This window comes from Acomys minous, assembly GCF_964271855.1.
Source record: "Acomys minous genome assembly, chromosome: 1".
Classification (NCBI taxonomy): domain Eukaryota; kingdom Metazoa; phylum Chordata; class Mammalia; order Rodentia; family Muridae; genus Acomys; species Acomys minous.
In genome coordinates, this window is record NC_140483.1 from 46,542,889 (window position 1) to 46,564,638 (window position 21,750).

The 21,750-nt window shown below is 33.6% G+C and overlaps 1 protein-coding gene across 1 annotated transcript; it reads left to right on the top strand.

Moving 5' to 3' along the window:
- The first annotated feature begins 2,505 nt into the window (after positions 1–2,505).
- RGS18 (regulator of G protein signaling 18) lies at positions 2,506–21,506 on the top strand. Its single transcript, XM_084797584.1, has 5 exons — positions 2,506–2,817; positions 3,273–3,374; positions 4,386–4,447; positions 17,844–18,010; positions 19,920–21,506. The coding sequence occupies exons 1-5, from the start codon at positions 2,699–2,701 to the stop codon at positions 20,175–20,177; spliced, it is 708 nt and encodes a 235-aa protein (XP_084653710.1). The 5' UTR covers positions 2,506–2,698; the 3' UTR covers positions 20,178–21,506.
- Positions 21,507–21,750: the final 244 nt, after the last annotated feature.

Sequence of the window (21,750 nt, forward strand, 5' to 3'; positions counted from 1 at the left end):
CCCATAAGAGATTTTAGAAGGAATAAAATTAATACCTGAGTATGCAGGAAGTATAGGTTAGCAACTTCCAAAGTGAAAAATGACAGAGACAGCTTGCTGCCTCAACAGGCACCCCAAACTCTCTGTAACATTGGAGCATCATCTTCAGCCTTCTGGCCCATTATATCTGACAGACATATATGTGAGGCAGGAACTATTGAGGAGTTGCTTATCCTGTCTTGGCAGAGTTTGGCCATCTGCCAGCATCCAATACACTTAAAAGAACAAAATATGATATCTGGAACATAAATTATTATACAAGTTAATAAAGTACAAAATGTAACAACTTAATAATACTAAAGAAGAAAATTTTCATTCTGTAGCTGTACACCGAGAAAATACTCCCTCCCTAAATGAACATGAGGAAAAGGCATATCATGCATTTTCACAAATTTTATATGTAAAACCTTGATAAAAGAATAGATCTTACATAGTTTTACTTTCTTAAATAAAATTATGCATTGTGATAATGCATATGCTAAATAGCTCAATTTAGGCACCCCACAATGCAGACATACAAAGAGCTTCGGAAATTCTGAATCTGAGAAAATGTGCTATCACTAGACATTATGTAAGGAAGATATTCAAAAAGGGCCTTTACAAGGTGAAGCCAGATGGAAAGTCTTATGTGCATGAAGAGATAAAGAAAGCAGGAAAATGAAATGGGGACAAATAAAAAAACTGGCTATTCTTCTTAACAAAGATGTAGAAGACAACTGGCTGTGTATAAAAGGCAGAGGACTCAGTGGAGTCAACACTCAGCAGCCACCTTCGCTTCTGTGCCAGCTCTGGCTCAACTTGTTCACACAGAGAGTCAACACACATTGGCTCTTGAAGTAATACGCTTGCCCATATAATTACATTCTTTTCTCTCAAGGTTCTACTAAATGGTGGAGAGCTTGTCTTCCACACATAGTTATCACATATGAACAGAGAGAGAGAGAGAGAGAGAGAGAGAGAGAGAGAGAGAGAGAGAGAGAGAGAAGGGGGAAGAAAGACTAAGACGAGTAGTAGTAGTAATAGTAGTAGTAAAAGTAGTAATAGTAGTAGTAGCAGCAGCAGCTTTTATAAAGGCTGGTGATGAGATTTTACCCTGTTCCTCTTAATTTTTCTTCACCTGAATTAATTTTCCACAATAATTAACCTCACATGATTGTAGTGGATGCTTTTAGGTGCCAGAAGAGATCAAGGTAGAAACAGGAAGCATTCTAAGCATTCAGTTGCCATAAAATTATGTTATACACAACATATTTAGAAAGACATTTTAGATACCTGGCCAGGTGTGGTAGCACTTGCCTTTAATTACAGCACTCTGGAAAGCAGAGGCAAGTAAATCTCTGTGAGTTCAAGGCCAGCGTGATCTACAAAGTGAGATCCAGGTCACCCAAGACTACACAGAGAAACCCTATCTCAACAAACCAAGCAACAACAACAACAACAACAAAAGAGTCTTAAAGCTACTTTGAAGAATTTACAAAATGTATTTGAAGTAAAAGTCATAGTTCAGAAGTTTTATTTTAAAACATTCTTTAGTATCAAGTAAAAAGTATTTGAACTCCGAATTAGTACCCCTATTAAGTATTATCTTATTAAATCACAATTCAAATGAAAATAAGTACATGCTGTTAATCAATCATGGATAATTCCCCATTGTTCACTGCCCTCTCTAGAGCTTTAGCCTTGCTTATTTTTCTATAAAATATGAGTCATAGGCTAGATAAATATTTCTCCGACTTTTAGATTCATGAAAAGTGAAATAACAGTTAAACCAATTAGAGTTGTCAACTTTTAAACCGTTTATGCTTGTCATTTTCTTTTGTAATAAAGATATTAACTAACCCATTATACAAAAAGTCATTACCAGTTGAAATATTTCATTAAGAAGAATATTTTAATAATAAAAGTCAAGATGTCAAGTTCCAAGAACATACTTTTTATAGTGCAAAAATAAAGATACAGTGTTAACTTCCATATTTTTTTTTCATTTCATTTCACATACCTATCCAAATAATTCCAGTTTGTGCTAGATCATTTTATGGACTGATGGCTTTAAATGTATTCAATTATGTGAGTTCTATTCCTCCTTTCATTCATTAGTGGTAGCCTATTGTCTTATTGATGCATTGTATTAAGCAAATGTAATTAATCAACACTACCCTGCATTATGTGAAAAGATGTAATTTAAGTCAAATTACTAAAACTAAGTAAAATTATAGTTTTAAAGAGAGCAAAAATGAGCTGCTAATATTTGATAATGCCTAGTCATAAAACATTTTAGGTCCTTTGGTAAATGATAGTACCATTCACATTCGTTGAAGCTTCTCTCTCTCTCTCTCTCTCTCTCAGCAAGCTTGAAAGGGAAGTTGCACTGTGGTAATACCGTATTTTATCTCAAAGGCCAAAAGCGGTTTTGAGAATGTGTGGTATCATTTCCTTCAACAGCTCAGTACAGGACCAATCTTAAGTTCCTCATTTCCACACTTGCAAAGGCACAAACACAGCACTTCGCTCTCTTTCCTGGTCCTTTCTCTTTTTGTAAGCCCAGTGGAAAGGCTCAGGACAGTGTTTTACTCACCATGTTTAACTATGAAATAGCACTCATCAGTAGGAGAGAGAAGGATTAAGGAAATCTGACATCTCTTGCTCATTGGGACCGAATATGACAATGTCACTGGTTGTCTTTTCTCAATTAAATATGGGTGACTCAAAAGAGAAAACTTTTTTCAAACTGACACATGGGTCAGGAAAAGAAGAAACAAGCATCGAGGCCAAAATCAGGTAAAATAAAAGATGTTGAAGTCAGCCTTGTATTTTAAGAAACGTGAGTGATAAATATCTGTTAGCTCTTGTTATTTAAATACTCTATTGAAAATATACTGACTGTATGCTGCAAATGATGGGGGAAGCTTTTTTTTTAATTACAGGAAATAAAAAAATGTTTAGTTTAATTTATTTTAATTTTTTAAAAGGTCAGCAATTTTGGCCACATCAAAACACTAAAATAATAGTTAATAAAATAGAATCTCAAATACTTGAGTGCTGTTGAAGTAAGAAAGAATTGTATGTGGTACAGTGCTCACTAATTTGTGTATTTATTTAACTAAAACTGATAAGTAAAGGAAGATGTTTTTCTGAGTGGTGGATGTTTGTTTATCAATTCTCAGTTTATTTATCAGGTTAAATAGGATTTCTGCGACATCAGAATTGTTCTGAATGTATTGTTGTTTTTACAGTGCTAAAGAAAAAAGAAATAGGCTAAGCCTTCTTCTGCAGAGGCCTGACTTCCATGGAGAGACTAACACCAGTAGATCTGCCCTCTTGGCGAAAGAAACAAGGTTGGGACTATCAATTCCTTGTCAGGGTAGTTTTCTGATTCTGTAGTTAATGATTAACGGAGAAGAAAATAAAGAATTAATATTCTATTGGAAATTGCATGGTAATATGAGCATAATTTTATATCCCCAAACTGAGTATACTACTAATGCCCAACCACATTCATAACTCAAATCAAATAATAACAAAAACTTTTAAAATTGTTCTCTCAATAATTAATAAGCATGTACATTTTGAATGACATATTTTATAGCCCACAAATTGATGAAATACTAATTTGTGTAAATACTATAAATTTGTTATGAGATAGGTTATGAATCTCTTTATTAAGAAGTTTTTTAAGTATCTTCTGGGTGACAACAAAGAATATACAAATAAAGGAAATTTTGTAATTTGGTTAACATTTCCTTAGCTAAAAAGCTAAAAATGGCTTCATCTATTACCTTACAACTAGTGAAATTTTGATAATTTCTACTTAAAGATATAAAAATATTTCACTCTGTTTTATCAACATCTCCAATTATATCAAAAATAGTCTTTTTCTTAGCCCACCCTGAAATTTCACCAAACTTTATGCCTAAAAACACAACATTGTGGCTACAGATCCAAAGAAATTGCTTCTTTTTTTTAAAGGACTTTGAAAAATGCTGTTCATGCTTTCTTATTTGTTGATATTTTAAATGTAGTCCGATTTTTAGCTCTCTTGTTATCTCACTCTCTCCCCTTCCCTCTCTCAACATTGTTTCTCTTAATTTTTTTTTGTACTTTTAACTTAATACATGATTACTTTACTTTAAAAAGTTAAAACACTTTGGATAGTTTATTCAGTGGGGAAGAAAAAAACAATATACAAACAAGAAAACAGAAACTCAAGTGATGTTGAAGATCCCACTGTCAGCTTGACTTGGACTTATAAACATGTAAGGGAAGAGCTCAGGCTGTTTCATCTCTGTGTACAGGCTCAGAAGCTAGTGGTCTGCTTACTCCATCATCAAAATTTCTTTTTTGCACAGAGTCCGGCCTGAAGAAGCAGTAAAATGGGCTGAATCATTTGACAAACTGCTTTCTCATAGAGGTGAGTGGTATTTTCACAAAACTCTCATGCCTTAATAAAGCATTAAGCATAAATATCTTCAATAATAAAAGGCAAATAATCCTCATATTTATATATCAGTAATAGGCTGTAATATGATTTTAGTCAACAGGGGCAACTAAGGAAAAGAAGGGGCAGCTAAAGGAAGGAGTGATTTTAATTTTCTTACTTATTCAGAATTACTTATTATTTGTGCAATCTTATTATTACCTTTTGTTCTAGTTAAATACTACAGTATTTTAATTTAATTTTTTTATTTTAAGTTCCCTGACATTTAAAAGAGAACTTGATTTATTAAAAGTATATTTAATACATTGTCCACATTTTTTTTTAACTCGTAGTGATCAAAACCTTGAAATAGTTTCCTTGGTAGACATTTTGGAAACCCTAGTGAAGATAGCTTTGTAAGAAAATTCCTGTGATTCCTATAGCTAGTTTTATCATAGATGAATTTTTATAAGTATTACTTTTGGATTTTTTGATATTAGAATTTAATTACCTTATTTTTCTTTCCCTTTTCTTCCCATAAACACTCCCATGTAGCCTTTGTTTCTCTTTTTCAATTTTATGCCCTAACTTCTTCAATAATTTTTTGTTATATGCTGACATAAAGCAGAATCTTGTCAAGAAGTTGAGAATGGTGTGTGTATTTATGTCTAGCATCCATTGTGTGCTAATCGGGGGATAACGCAGACTCAGAAAGGTCTCGATTCTTCAATAAGTGTGAATCACGGGCAAGCGGCCAGGATCTGTGCTTCCTGTCTATTTCAAGGGTCAGGTATTCAAGCCTTTTTTTTTTTTTTTCTGAACTCAGTTCATCATTTTTCCCATTTCAAAATCAACAGTTTTTACTTATTACTTGGTGGAAAAGCTTGACTGTTCAGCAGTGGAAGAAAGACTTTATCATGAGGCATCCTCAGCGACAACTTTTTCTCCACACATTAATCCTGTGTCTGACGTCACTCTTTGAAACACCGTCTTTTCTATCCTTCTCCCCAGGCCATTTTAAGAACAAGCAAAACAATCACTTTTCAATCTAAGCATGGCAAAACCCAATGGGCTTACTGTCCTGGGCTGTGTGCTGGAAGAACTGTTTCTCATGTCCTGGGGAACTTAGAGCAGAATAGAATACCAGAAATTCTGTATCATCCACTAGCAGGAAGAAGCAATTTCCCTTCTGTTTCCTCATTTTCTGGCATACTCATCATGTCAAACATTTTCACTGTTTATCATAACATTTAAAAATGCTTCCTTCTGTGTCAGACAGGAGAGGATTGATTTAAGACAAGCACCATTTACATAGTAGGTTTCAAGTCTGGGCTGCATGATACCTTAGTTCAAACTACTAAAAATATTTTCTTCTAATGTATTCATATATATATAATAATTTGTTATGAATCATCTCACTATAGTTATAGGACATAAAAGTTACTCTCTTCCAACATAACTAAATTTACACTCAATGTATCAACATATTTACACCTCTATGTATGTTCTATTACCTCGTAGCTCTCTTAGTAAGTTTATTCTTTATATTTTACTCTGTTTTTATTAATGTGTGGTTATTACAACTCTCTTTTACTTCTATGAGGCAAGCTTGTTTACACTCCACGGGAAACCCATGTTTTTATGCCTGAATGATTCCATATGGCGTTTTGCCCATATTGCCATAGATTAGAAGACTGCATCCTACCAGTGGGGCTGCCTAATATTCCATTATGAGTGCATATTCCATTTTGTTGCCCACTAATCTACTAATGGATACCTAAGTTAATTCTATAACTTAAACATTGTGTGTAAGGTCATCTTCAGTTTTTACTTGCGATATTTTTACTTGCCATAAAATGCCCTAAAGAATTCTAACTTACAAAATGCTTCCTTTTTAGAGTTTTCTTTTAGTCAAAATTTTGTACATACTACTCTTTTGGTTAATGAAGATCATTTTAAATAATTAGATTCTTAAAAATAATTGAATGATGATTTGCTAGAAGTAGCCAAGTATGGTAGAGCCTCACACGAACATGCACTAAAAATATTAAGTTCTTAGATATTAAAACTAAATTTGTTTCTAGAAAAGCTATGTAGGGCCTCCTGCGAGATGGGAGGTGCTTCTGTAACATAAATGTCTGTAAAATCTTAGTTATGCTCCATAGTCACATTGGCACTCAGTTCCCACAACTGAGACCTTAATTTTCTTATTTACCAAAACATAGATTCATAAAGTATTAAATGGCATGATGAAAAGAAACCAATAAATAGTGCCAAGTATACAAATAAAGTGACTGCCTCTGAATGAATTATAATTATCCCATTAAAATAATCTTTTTCTGTTTCTAGTAGGTTATAAACTAGACAACAAAAAGGGTTGGAGTTTAAATTGTAGGTGGGGCTTAAACTTAACTGGATTTGTTACTCAGATTAACGATTGATATATAACAGTGTGGTCATACTCTCATCATCCAAACTAAAGAAATGCTTAGGACATGGATTAATCCTCATGTCACATCTTGTAAATCCTTATCACAGGTACAGAAAACCAAGTAGGTTAAGTTGACTCTGACACCCCTTTTGCTTTAGCAGTGGAAACATTATCAAACTGAAACCCACAAAAAGTTAAATTAGAAGGAAGTAATGAAAAACTTTAAAAGTCACCACTCACCTAACTAAATATCAAAAATCTCCTCCTATGGCCCAAAATACTGAGTAGTTATAATACATCCACAAATGATGTTACTAGTATTACTTTACTGCTTCAGTTATTTTTCATTGCAATGATTATTGTAATACTATATTATGAAACTTCAAATAATTTCCTAAAATGCTTTCAGCTACAATATTAAACTCAGGCCATTTCTAGTAATTTGGCCCTTTGGTGGGGAAAGAATTTATATGCAAAGCTAAAACGTAAAAATACATGTACACATACACACACATTTCAAGAAAGACCCTGATCCTTCAAATTTTATATAATTTCCGCTGAATTAAATGTGTTGAGTACTCAAGGTAGGTCAGTATGCTACATCTGTATAAAGATAATGAAACATCATATTTAGTCAAACATGAAGTTAAGTTATATATCAAAGAAGGTGTAGTGATAATATGAATGCATCACTTCATAAAATGGGCTGCTGTGAAAACCAGCACAGACTAGAAGCAGTAGCTTTATCAACAGAAAGTCAACATGAAAATCCAAACAGGCAGGCCATATAAGCTTAAGACTTTACATTGTCTGACTGATTTGGAAAATTAAAAACAAAGTGTTTCCTTATTGTATCATGTAACTTAAAACGGGGAGAGTGGGAAAAAAAAAGACAGATAAGTACTCCAGCAAAAGAGAAAAGACCCTGGATTTCCCTGTATCCCAACAAAAACAGTATCTGAGAGGTGTTTGAATTGCTATCATTTTAAATTTTGTTTTGCCAAGTTGCAAATATGCACACCACATGTGTAAGAATAAGGCCTCCTACTCTCAGGGACTGGAGTTAAAGGTGATTGTGAGCATCCGTGTAGGTGCTAGGAATGGAACCTGGGTCCTCTGCAAGAGCTACCTGTTTCATGAACTTCTGAGCCAACTCTATAGCCCTGCTTTGATGATTTTCTTATTCATAGTTTAATTTTAAAAATAGAAACACATATGGTAAAGATTTTAGTTAATCTATCAAGATGTTTTTCTTAATTTTATTATCTATCATGTTAATATAGGGTATTATTGGTAGGAGAAATTAAATGTAAAAAACATGGAAACAATGTGTGAGCATCAAAACCTTTCATAAATACAAATATGTCATAAAATAAATATTTATTGAAATGTTACATTCTAAATTTTATCATAATATAATTCAACAATTACTTTTCTTCTTTATCTAGTCCTCTGACAATATTCATATATGTTTATTCTAAATCTTTGCTTATTGGAAATTATTTGAAATTGGAAAATGAATCCTAGAAGACAATAATTTAAACATGTATTTAGTAATTCACAAATGTTGTTTAGGAAATGAAAATGTATGCATGTACCAAAAGTAATTTCAAAGTGTTGCTGACATTCATAGTCATTAATTTCAAATTACACTGACCATCTTTATAGAAGTGAATCTTATTATGAATATGAATAATGTATATGAAGTAATTAAAGTGAAATATGTGTATGTATATTTAAAAACATATATTTAGGGAAAGCTAATACTTTTACATAATAAAAATGCAAATAATTCAGATAACAATGAAAAAAAACACTGAAAAATCACTTTAAGGACAAACTTTGGAAGACTTTTATATTGGAAAGCTACCTCTGATGAACAGTAAAGCAGAAACTCATCAATGTGACACCTACAAGCTTCTTTCAAATAACCATTTTGACCTGAGTATAGGACCGTGTTGTAAAGAAATTGGATGAACGTGCTGAGATACTGATAGTGTTCGTGTGCTGAAAAGGTGAAAAAGAAAAGGATGAACCAAAAATATCTAGATTTTCTCTCCATTAAATGGAAGATAATGTTCCTGTTTTAGATGAGATGTGGAAGATAAGGCATGTAGAGGGTAACATGTTACAGTTAGAGACAGTTTAGTGGACACGAAGCCTTAGCAAACGTTTTTCAGAGTTTTGTAGGCCTATACCTAGAATGTTTAAGAGACTCTGGCATATAGACATGTTGCAAATGCTCACAGAGGGATTTGAAGGAGAAGGGGACCTTCTGCCATCAGAATCTCTATCAATTAGAAAACACTTCATTGCTCTTTTTAATGTGCAGCCTTTTCCTAGTTACTGCAAATACTCATAATATGTTTAATTCTTTTCCTTAATTAGTTTATTGGAGACTTTCATACCTTGTGTTTTGCCTTTAATGAGTATTTTGCTGCAGACCATTTAAAATATGTAAGGATACGAACAGAGTTTGTCAGTCATTACCCCTTGGATTTAAATATGTGAACTGATGTAACTGTGCAAACGATTAGTTTCAAACTTTGAATACTTTCAGCAAGGAAACACATGCTTCACTTTCCGGGAAGGAAATGAATACTTCCCCTTACAATTTTCATCCTGTGCTTTTTCAGATTATCTTTAAATTTATGTTTCTACCAGTTTTATGTATAATAAGGGACTCTAGTGTCCCACAGTTTAAATTTCTGACTCAAGATGACCAATATCAGCTAAAGGACAAAGACTTTTAAAATTTCTTTAATTATAAATGGATCACATGCTTAACTCATTGCAAAGGAAATTATACATTCTATGGCAGCTCCATACCTATGAGCTCAAATGTTAAAGAAACTATTCAATCTGATATTCAGAATTTTATACTATACCTAGGCTTTGTGTTTCAGAGTTCCTTGATTTGTTGTTTCATTTGGTTCCTTGGCATCAGAAAATGAAACAGATGCTAGAAGTTCAATTTAGAAACATAGACTTGTAAGTATTTCACGCTTTTATGACAAATGGAGCCTGCTTCTTCCAGTGTGAATTGTGGTCTCAGGCCCCATCAAGCACTTCTGGCAGCTGTACTCACCACTTCTGCTTGTGGAGGGGTGCCTGAGACACTGCTGCCTCTGAGGGAGGAGAAGTGGTCCCATTGTGGTCTAACCTGACAAACGCCCAGAGTCAGAGGAACAAGATATTCAAAGTTACCAATTTTGCTTGCACATAATTTTTAAACAAAATTTAGTTAGATTTAAAACAAATGGATGTTTCTCTTGCTTTATTCACTCCTATTCCTGAGTTAATATTTTTTTTTGTCACGGTTACATTATTATGTCACCAAAAGCCATTCACTTGAGTGAGCATATCATGAGCTTTCACAGCACACCCACCCAGAACCTTATTTGATATTATTCTCACTTAAATTGAGCATTTATACAAACTCAAGACTAATCATTGGGACAAAGAGCTCTTGTGTATGTAGAGAGAACAACAGCAAACAGAGTCAGACTTCCCTTTTTTGCTCTAGTGAAGGACTATATGTGAAATAATGCTTACGCTTTTTTTCTATACAACTTCTGCTTAAAGGTAATGCATGCTGTCCCTTGCTATTAAAAACAGAACAAAATAACTCAAATTATCCTTTATTTATCATTGGTAGACATATGTCTGCTCTGTCTGCTAATTTGTATATTGGCAAACTGTTAATCTTTCATTGTCACCATGGCCACTTACTGGCTAAAGTCATTTAATATTATATAAAATAAGCCTGAGTTCAACCTACCATGTTCTCTTATGTTTTTAGAATAAATTATGTATCAGAAATCCACCTCATCTATAAATACATAGGGTTTAATGATGTATTGCTTTTACAGAAGTGAATAAAACCATAACACAAGGAACAACAGTGCCTCAAATCCTTAGCAATCCTTTGCAATCAAATACTTAGAAGTCCTCAGAACTTTTGTTTTAATTAATATTACTGCATTTGAGTGCCTAATACAGACCTCAAATTCATACTAGGTGATCCTCAATTAAGATGGATCAAAGATTATTTTCCATTGAGTAACAATTTTGGATATGTGATTCATGGACACTTCTTTTTAGGTATTACAAATATGTTGTAACTGAAAACTATGATATGAAAAGGAATAAAAATTCTAGTGTTCTGAAATGAAGATAAATACTGTTTAACTGGTGTCATTAGTGCTTTCAGTATTCAGTATGTATTTCTACATGCCAACAAACAAACAAAAATATTACCCATTTACTGATGTTGGAGTAACTGTGCAAAAACAAAATCAGCAAACATTTGGTTTCTTATTTCCAAATTACATATGACTAGAATAGAAAGTTTTATTTCTGTAAAATTACAGGTACTTATTTTTAGCAACTTTCCATGCATTTGTAATTAAATTGTAAGAAGAGAATGAGTGAGAAGAAAAGAAGAAAATCTTTTCAATATATAAGAGAACAGATAGGAAATGTGACATGAACAGAATAATCCCATTTTTTAATAACTGCAGATAGAACATTTCCATATGAATATTCTGTAGTTTTTATAATTAAAATTATCAGGAAATGTTCTCAAAATCTTTTTGGTCTTGAATCCAATTATTTTTTAATACATATTCAAAAAGTTTCTATAGAAATTGAGGTTATCAAAACTATTCAGTTACGTATACCACCAATTGAGTTTCAATATGAAATAAGATTTTTGTTAGAAAATACAAAGACTTTGTATGTTCTGACAATACTCATTAGAGACAAATGAATATTACATAGTATTTTAACCAACAAGCCTAAGAAAACATGGAGATTGATTTGGAAGAAAAGTCCAAACATTTTAAAAATTTTAAAAAACTAAGGCAATATGGGGTAAAAGCAGCCACTTTCATTTGTACCAAATATTATTTACTGTGTCCTAAAGATGTTTGTTCACTCATTTGTTGGTTGGTTGGTTTTAACTCTGATCAAAAGCCTACAGCTCAATTCTACCCATGTCATGCTAAGGCTGTAGTTCAGTAGTGATTTTTTTTTTTTTAGGCAGAAACATGCCCACATTTCAAATGCAGCTTTAGCCTAGAAGTTATAAGGCAAGTTTTACCTTTTGCTTTCAAATTTTCTTCCAAGTTCATAATAGCAGATAATGGAGACCAAGCAAAGGCAAGCAGGTGCAGTCAGAGATTAGGCCATAAAAGTGCAGTTTGGGTCATACAAATACAAAAGGAAAAAGTTTCTCTCAGTAATCAGTACCTGAACAAGGTTTATTTCACCAATTTTTTAAAATATCTTTTTGCTTTTCTCTGTCATGTAAAGTACTGGGAGTATGTTGTGGTTTAGTTTCTATGAACTAAAGGAAGAAATCTTCGCACAACAGTAGTATACAAACCCTAAGATTCAGGTAGGGGAAGGAATTCACGTAAGACCACACTGCAGGACAGTTGCGGGATAGATCCAACATACTAGTTATCTGCAGTAAAAGCAGGACCTGCAAATGCAGACGGTGTTAGTTCATTTGACAAAGTTTAATAAATTTTGCTATGAAAACTTGCATATTTCTACTTACTTGGACATAATGTACAGTTCATAAAAATTCATCCAAGTACCTTGCACATTTATTTTTCTCTTTTACTTTCCAAGAAAAACACATTGTGTGGGTAATAAACCTATAAAATAATACACTCACTGTGCTATCAAAGTAAAGGGAGCAACTAAATATCACTCATTTGACCCTATTGGCTGCTTCTCTGTGGTCAGTCTGGTGACCCATTCAGAAAACACGGAGCAGTCAGACTGCAAATCGAAGTTGTGACTGAGCTGAAGAGCCTCACAACATGATAGAACCCCATGAACATTTTACAAGCTGCTTAGTCTCAAGATGTCTTCTCAAGATATTTTAGCCTGGACTTTCATTTTATCCATACTTTCTTCATTAACATGTAATTACCAACATGTGGTGTCCAGAATCTTTTAGCTACAGAAAAATCAGAACTTTCTTGCCCAGTAAAATCCCAATGGAAGAAGTACAGTGAAAGAAATCAAGACCACATCTTTGTCGTGAGTGTGGGTAACTTTCCATTGCTTTAATGTTTAGTATTATTGAAGTTTCCAGGTCTTTTTCTGGCTACTGACTCCTTACAATTTCAATATACTAGAAAGATTGATTACAGCAAAATCTGTTGTCATAATGTGCCATGACAATACAGATGTATTCTGTGTGTTGGAGAGATAAATAAAAATTCATAAAGCATAATTTGCAGGGGCAGCTGTTTCCTATTGTTGCTGTACCAACTTTCCAAACTAGTAGTAATTTAAGCCCCAATCCATTCTGACAGTTCTGTATTTGAGAAACCTACTGTAGGTGCCATGACAATAAAAATCAAAGTGTCATTAGGCAATCATTCTCCCTCAACCCAAGAGAAAATCTCTTTGTCACTCATTTGGGTCATTAACAAATTCTGCATAGTTTCACATTAAGGTCTTTGTTCTTTTCCTAACAACAGAGGAAAATCTCACCTTTGAGAATCCTAAACATTCCTTGGCTCTTGTCTGCCATCCTCCAGCTTTAAAGAGAAAAGCAGAGATATGAATCTGTTTTTATTTTCCTCTCTCCCTCCCTCTCTCTCTCTCTCTCTCCTTCCCTTCCCCTTTCTCTCTGTCTCTCCTTCCTTCCCTCCCCCTCACTCTCCCTCCCTCCCTCTCTCCCTACCTCCCACTTTAAAGACAGTTATCAGCTTGGATCTACCTGGCTAATTTTCCCATGTCACATCCTTAAGAAAGTCATGTCTTCTGAATTCCTTTATCTATACCAGGTAGCCTATGTTCACTTTTTTACATACCCCAAAAGATGTCATGATAAAATAAAACTTTAACTCTGAAATATAAATTTGGAATACACAATACATATTTAGTAACATCACATTATGGTAAAGGTTAATTTCTCAAATAGACTAGCATATTTGACTAACGCATTCATCAGTAATTACAAAAATTTAACTATTATGTTTCTACATTTTATACACTATGTAGCTTTGGTTCATCAAGTTTTAAAGAAACTGTCCCTTAAAGTCATGTTTGAACATGGGCACCAATAGAGATGCTAACATTAAAGTAGGATATCTCATAGGGCCCTAACCTTAAAGAACTACAGACAACCAAGAAATGTTGAGAGCAAGAGAATAGTCTGTCCCAAGGAAGATCTTCCTTCATTGCTTATCAAATACCAAGTGTTTGGGGCTGAAATCATGCATATATAAGTAATATCATAAAGACTGAGCAAGTATGGTTGTAATTATATATTGAGGCATATATGTCAACAACTAAAGTAAAAGAGACTATGGCATCTAGGTGTGTATATATATATATATACATACATACATACACACACATTCACATACATACATATATACATACATACATACAGGTTAAAAGTCAAAAGAAACAGGAATGGGAGATATGTAATTAAAATAAATAATAAATTTCATTTAAAAAGCCTCTCTCAATCTCCTCCCACCACCCTTGTACATGTGAATTTTGCTGTCTGAGGAAGCCAGACAGCTGAGGAAGCTAGTTGTGATTTGTTGTAAGCCATGTAACATGGGTACTAGATATCAAACACAGGTACTTTTCAAGAACAGTACAATTCTTAACTTCTAAGCCATCTCCCCTGCGTTTTAAACTTCTTATAAAAAAGTAATAGGTAGAATATTTCATTAAAATATAAAATATTATGTGAAACTAGATTTTGATTTTTACATATTTGTCACCTGAGTTTAAGACAATGCCTGTTTTAATGTTGGAAGAGCTTCATATATGAATATAGAGTAATTTGATTTGAGTGTTACAGATAGGCTCATTGTGGCTGAAAGCAACCCAGAATATATAGTCTCTAGATTTTGACCAGTTGTTGAGTTTCTACATTAACTGACATCCATTACAAAGAGAAACTTCTTTGCTGAGGCCTGATGGTTGTGCTAAACTGTGACCATAGAGATATGAACAGATAGAACACTTTGATATTATGTCCTTTCAGCAAAATAATAAAGTCATGTTAATCCCTGTGGAATGTGAGCTCTGAAACCATCCAGTATTGTAAGATTTATAACACTAGGCATTTTTCCTGTGATATGGGCCTTAAATAAAATCAGACAGAAGCTGATTATCCCCATAGCATCAATGCCACTATTGTGCTCATTTGATATTTTGCTGTGTCATCCATTGCTCCAGTGCATAATGTTCTAAGTTAGGTAATGCTGTCTATGACTTTCTTTTTTAAGCTGCTGCATAGTACCTTCTGGTACAAAAAAAAAAAAGATATCCACAAAGTAGGAAGCTTCCTGGGCAGAATCAATTTGATTTTTACACACACACACACACACACACACACACACACACACACACACATACACACACACACACACATATACACATACGAGCACATGCACACATACATGCCTACTCTCACATCCCACTCCTCACATAAACCTACGAAAATTTTATCAGCTGCCTTATTGGATGAGGACAACTTGATTATGGCACGTGATTGCTTGGAAGAATTCTTGTGCAATATTTACATCGATTTTTATCAAGGAGACTATTCTATAAAGCTTTATGTTTTGATGATTTTCGTATGGTTCTGTTTTATCTGGTTTCCCATGCTTCTGTCTTTATTTGGTTTCTTCATATCCAGGTAATATATGATTCATAAAAAAAATGGAAGTGCTTTTTCCTTCTCTATTTTCTGGAATAATGTGAGTGATATTGGTGGTGTTCACTATTTGTAGAATAGTGTTATTGATGGTCATCGGTGTGTTTAAATAATTTACTTTATCTGTTTAATTTTGGTAGGTTACATGCTTCTAGAAATTCATCCATTTCTTTTAGATTTAACAGTTTAATTCATTAAAATGTTTAAATATGTTTCTATGACACACCAGATTTTCTTAGTGTCTGTCATAAAGTTTCCCAATTGATCTCTAATTAATTAATTTGGAGCATTATTGATTGTTCTTTTTGCTGGTTTTGTTAGTTTTTGCTTTGATTCCTCAAAGTTTACCACCTGGCTGTTTATTTAATTTCTCTGATTTTTCTTTTTAATGTAGACACTTAGAGCTATAAATTTCTCTATTGAACTTTTTTCGTTGTATTATGAGACAAGAGTGGACATAAAAGTTGGGAAATGACAGTGTCATCAGAGTGAGTATATAGTTGATGCCTGTGCCAACTGTGCCTGCACTGTGCCACTGGCCACGCCCTACAACGGAGCCCACAACTACCTTTTAAGGAGTTTAATGTTCATAGTGAATAGAACTTTGATTGAAAGTCAGTGTTTATATTACTGTCACCATAAACCATAGGAGTTAGTACTTTGGTAAAATCCAAGAGACTAAACTACTAACTGCTTAAATTATACATAGCAACAATTGAGATGTAATATGAATAAATTAATAAAATATATTTTAAAAATTATACATAGCACAGCTATATTGTTCATTAGTTGGAGTCGCACAATGGATATCTGTCACATGACTATTTCTCAATGAACATTGCAGGTAGTTATTGGGGTTGCAGATCTACCTGAGTAATTAGAACACTTGGTTAATATATGGCTTACTGTTACAGGAAAATAAATTATGGTTTTCCTTTTCTTAAAAAAAAGTGTTAAATAATTTTTTATTTATTAAAGTATATTTTATTCACAAGTAATATAACCTGAATATGATTTATCCTCTTTCTTCCCCTCCCAGCCATACCGTATGCACAGCCTCTCTGTCTTTCAGTATAAACCAACAGTATTCTAAGGGATAATCAACTAAAACTAAAACATATTCATAGAACTTGGATAAAAACAAACAAATATGAGGAAATAGGCCAAGAAAAAGCATAAGAAACAGATATAGACACAGAGACTTAGTCATTTTCACACTCAGAGAAGCCATAGGAATGAGAAAGCCATACTAAATACACAAAATACCAAAAAGGTTAAAAAAAAAAAAAAGATAAAATTAAAAAAGAAAGACAATGATGCATTATAAAACATGTAACTTCCAAACATGCCATTGAGTTTGTTTTCAGTGTTCTGCCTTCTGCTGGGCATGCAGCCAACCCTTGAGAATGTCTTTTTTTCCCCCAGAAAGAGTCCCTTAGAGCAATTATTCATTTACCAGTTGTTATCAATTGGAGATAGCTTCTGCATTAGAGACAGTGTGTCTATTTGTCCGTTCCGGTCTGCACCCCGCCTATTAAGGACCCTAGAGGCCCTTTGCATGTGGCTTTGGTCTCTGTGAATTCCTAGGCGCATTGTCCCTGTTCAGTTAGTGCTTCACGCTTCCTTAGATGTCTCTATCTCCTCTGTCTCTTGAACTCTTTATACTTTCTCTTCCACTAGGTTCCCTTATCCCCGAGAGGAGAGGTTTGATGGAGCTATCCCATTTTGAGCGTCCATGCCATCAGGGCTATCCATCGTCAGGTCTGGCAGTGTTTCCTTTGGTAGACAGACAGGGAAAAAAAAAGACCATGTGAAACTTGGAAATGTTGAGACAATGAAAAGAGAACTTGAGGATCCTCCGTACAAGAAACATAATCTGGTGGTGGGCAGAATGGAATCCAAGAGAAAGGCTTCACAAGTCTAAAATATAATCCCTCGTGCTCTGAGAAAGACATAAATAGAATAGATGTAAAATGAGGTGTTTGCTATGATCCTTTTTAGTCATAGTTTTAAAGATTTAGGGCTAAGTGTGATTTAGCCTTGTTTCCTAGAAATGATGTCCTCCTTTCATCGGCGCAAAAAGTTAAGCTATATGCAGTCCCGCACGTATTCTGTATAAATATGTAGGGCCATATTGAATTAGAAGGGGAATTTTGGTTTGCTGTCAGTACTTGTATATACTGTAATATCAGGTAGGACATCTTCACAGCATGACTGTCTCATAGTAACGAAATATCCTTTATTTTTGATAGATGGACTGGACGCTTTCACCAGATTTCTTAAAACTGAATTCAGTGAAGAAAACATTGAATTTTGGGTAGCCTGTGAAGATTTCAAGAAATGCAAGGAACCACAACAAATTGTCCTAAAAGCAAAAGCAATATATGAGAAATTCATTCAGAATGATGCCCCAAAAGAGGTACAGTGAGGATTGGAAACACATGGAATTTCTTGATACCTTTTTATAGGGTCTATTTTTGCAAAATTGGTCACCTCATTTATTCTAACAAAAAGGTCAATTTTGTTAAAGCAAAACTGGTTAACTGCCAATTTCTACATCTTGAAAGAATATAGCCTAATATTAACATGTCTTAAAAGTGCAAATGTTTCTTCATAGTTATACAAAAAGTGATTAAATTTGCAACATTTTCATTCTTTCTCTATTCTGTACAATCTTAGCAGAAACAACTACTTATTAGAAACTAAACATCCCTGAAACACCAAATACAAGACAAACATAAAAATGTTAAACATGTGTGATGTTGTATAAGGTTATACTGAGACAGGAACATGATTCAGGAGGTTAAAGGTGCTTATCTCCAAGCCTGAAGACCTATGTTCAATGCTCTGTCCCCAAATGGCAGAAAAAGGGAACCAATTTCCCAAAGCTGTCCTCCGACTTTTACATTATGCCATGGAATATGTGTTCCAGAAAATGACAAATTCAGTTAACATATATATATAGTTACCAAATATAACTAACATCTTACATATCTATGTAAGGCTTTGTTTTTTCCAGCAAAATTATTTTATCAGCTTAGGATGGAATAAGAGAAAAAATAATAGACATATGATGTAACTCTACTTTGACAGTGCTTCAAGTAAAAAAAAAAAAAAACACAAAATTGTCCTTTCCTTTGTGTAGAAACTAAATGAGTTGATCCTATGGTGTAGTTGATAAATTGACTATGAATTTAGCAGATACTACTTTACTGTCATAAGATATTAAATGATTTGTTTCTATTGTGTACTCAATAAATCATATTTCACTTCCAAAGTAGAATAGATGATCTCACACTTCAACTACAAATTAACTCTGTTTTACTGGGGGTTTGCTTCTGTAACAAATACCCAACATCATACACATTAAAGAAAGAAAAAAATTTCCTCACATTTCAGAGGATATTTGGTCCTGTTGCTTTGGCTATTGGAGCAAGTCTGTATATAAAGGAAAATATGCATGGCAGAAGAACTTGCTGGTAGCTGGAAGGAGAAAGGGGATGCAGGGAAAGAGAGGAGATAGAAAGGTAGAGATGGGGAAGACCTGAATCCTAGCATCTTCCCCCCCAATGCAGGACTTCAACTACCTAACTTCTCTGCATTGTATTCTATCTCCCAGGAATTTCACAACAATCCAATAATGCTACAGTGTGTCAACCAAGCATTGATTATATGATTTTCTGGAAAATCTTTAAGACTGAAACTACTACATAGTGTATAATGCAATGTTCTCAATGTGTATATGGTGCTTTAAAGAAACAATAGCTGTTTAACTATGGGGAAAATGTAGCATTATATGGTTATTCAGAAGTGGAAAATATGATAGTTACTTGAAATGATAATATTAGTACCAGATATATGTATACTGGAACAAAATAAAAAGTTAAAGGATGTTGTATATTTAAGATACATTTGTATATTTGCACATTCTTCCTTTATAGTCAAAGTGACATGATGAAGAAAGCAGCAGGCTGAAGAGAAGGGTTTTATTTATATCACAACTATGCCCCAAGCTTATCATTCTCTATAACTCAAACACTAACTTCTAAAATGGTTAGTTCCCCACTGTAAAAAATGAATGCGTTACTGTAATAATTGTACAATAGCTGCCGCTGTATTATTCAATTTTTGCAGTTAGAATAAGCATAATTATTAACAAAGAGAAAGAAAAGCCAATGAGATACCAGCCTTGAATACAATACTGGATCCCTAGACTCTAGGAAGAAATACACTGGGACCCACTATGTTTCCTCCAACATTGTAATGAGATAGTCTTAAAGATGTGTTATAAGATATCCTTTAACTATCCCCGCTTTCTGTTTACACAGGTTAACCTAGATTTTCATACAAAAGAAGTCATTACTAAGAGTGTCACACAGCCCACCCTCCACAGTTTTGATGCAGCACAAAGCAGAGTGTATCAGCTCATGGAACAAGACAGTTACACACGCTTTCTGAAATCTGAGATCTACTTACACTTGGTAGAAGGACGACCTCAGAGACCAACAAATCTTAGGAGACGATCACGATCATTTACCTACAATGAGTTCCAAGATGTAAAGTCAGATGTTGCCATTTGGCTATGAGAAAGAGAAATTTTTCTTGTTTTGATGGTAAATGTGTACATCTGCTTCTAAAATACAGTTTGTGTATAGTAAGAAATGATTATGCTTTGAGAATACACCAGGAGAAAATATTTTTAAAATATATGTAATTTCATACTAAAATAATCCAGCATATTTTCCAACATATTATATGAAAATCTATTTGTTATTCTGTTCATAATAAAACTCTCTCTTTCTTCATTAACAGTGAGTAAAAAATATTTAGCAATGTCTTGTAAATTGTTAAATTAAAATGTAAACTTTTCGGTAATGTCACATTCAATTTGCACTGTCTTTCTAAGTATAAACAATGTATTTAGAGAACTGTATATACAGACGACATCTTGCATAATGATGATTTGGAGCATATAGAAGTTTGTGCTCTTTAATCACTTCCTCATTTAGGCCTGTAACAAAATATGTTATAAGGAAACATCTTTTTCTACAGATTGAACAGGTTAGTCATAACCTAGGTAGATATGTGAGACTGCACTCTGCAGTCATAGTCACTCTAACTGATGAACATTCTTCATTGATAGTAGCTCCTGGTCACATGAGCATGCTCATATTAACTTATGCCCACATGTCCACTGAGGAGACCACACATTCTCTTCCAGAAATGAACGCACCACTGAAATAACACCAACTGGTACTTGAATGATGAAAATGACATGCTTCCACACAAGTATTTATGCCTCAAAATTAGAACTTTAAGGTTGAAGTAGAAATTTAAACTGAGGTGGTGAAAAACTGAATGTACAAACTTGACAACTTTGACATCAGCCAAACACTTATCATTATGTTCTTATAATTTTTGCCTAATACTATATTATGCAATAAGATTATCCTATTAAATAGGTCTCTATATTACAAAATTTTTCATTGCAATGTGCTACATGGTGTGTAAATGTCTGTATTAAAGATGACATGCGTTAAGATAAGTAAATACTATCATTTTGGTAGAAGTGCATAACAAATTCAGCCATCTATAATAATAAACACTTCAAACATATTTTATTAATAGTTACATTTATTTCAAAAGATATCTCCCAGGATCTTAATGTTCTTATCTTTGAATTACATTGAGATGTAATAATCGTATTCATCTACTGTGTCATTGATATTAAAGTTAATTTATCTGCTTTAAAATACAGAATAAACCACAAAGATCCACTAAGAAGATGATTTTTAACTTTTCTTAGGATAATTTATATTTCTTATAGGAAACCTGTCTCTTTGATAGAATAAAATTGTTTTATATACTAAACTAAGATGACACATGGTTTCTAATCTGCTTATGGAGTTTATGGTTTGATTTTACTATCATGGTTTTGGAACACACACACACACACACACACACACACACACACACACACACACACACACACACACTTGGAATTTACCAGTGACAGTCAAATCACAGTAGAGTCTTTGAGAACTTGGTACTAAGTCCTTGAGGCTGAAGTCTCAACTTTGAGCATAGGCCCAGAACAGCTATTATCATCAGGGAATACCAGCTGATGGTTACTCAGCTCACAGTCAGGATGCCTCACTA

Coding starts and splice junctions, on each gene's coding strand:
- RGS18 (XM_084797584.1), top strand. CDS start 2,699: ATGACAATGTCACTGGTTGTCTTTTCTCAATTAAATATGGGTGACTCA. Junction 3,375..4,385: donor CTCTTGGCGAAAGAAACAAG/GTTGGGACTATC, acceptor TTTTTTGCACAG/AGTCCGGCCTGAAGAAGCAG. Junction 4,448..17,843: donor CAAACTGCTTTCTCATAGAG/GTGAGTGGTATT, acceptor TATTTTTGATAG/ATGGACTGGACGCTTTCACC.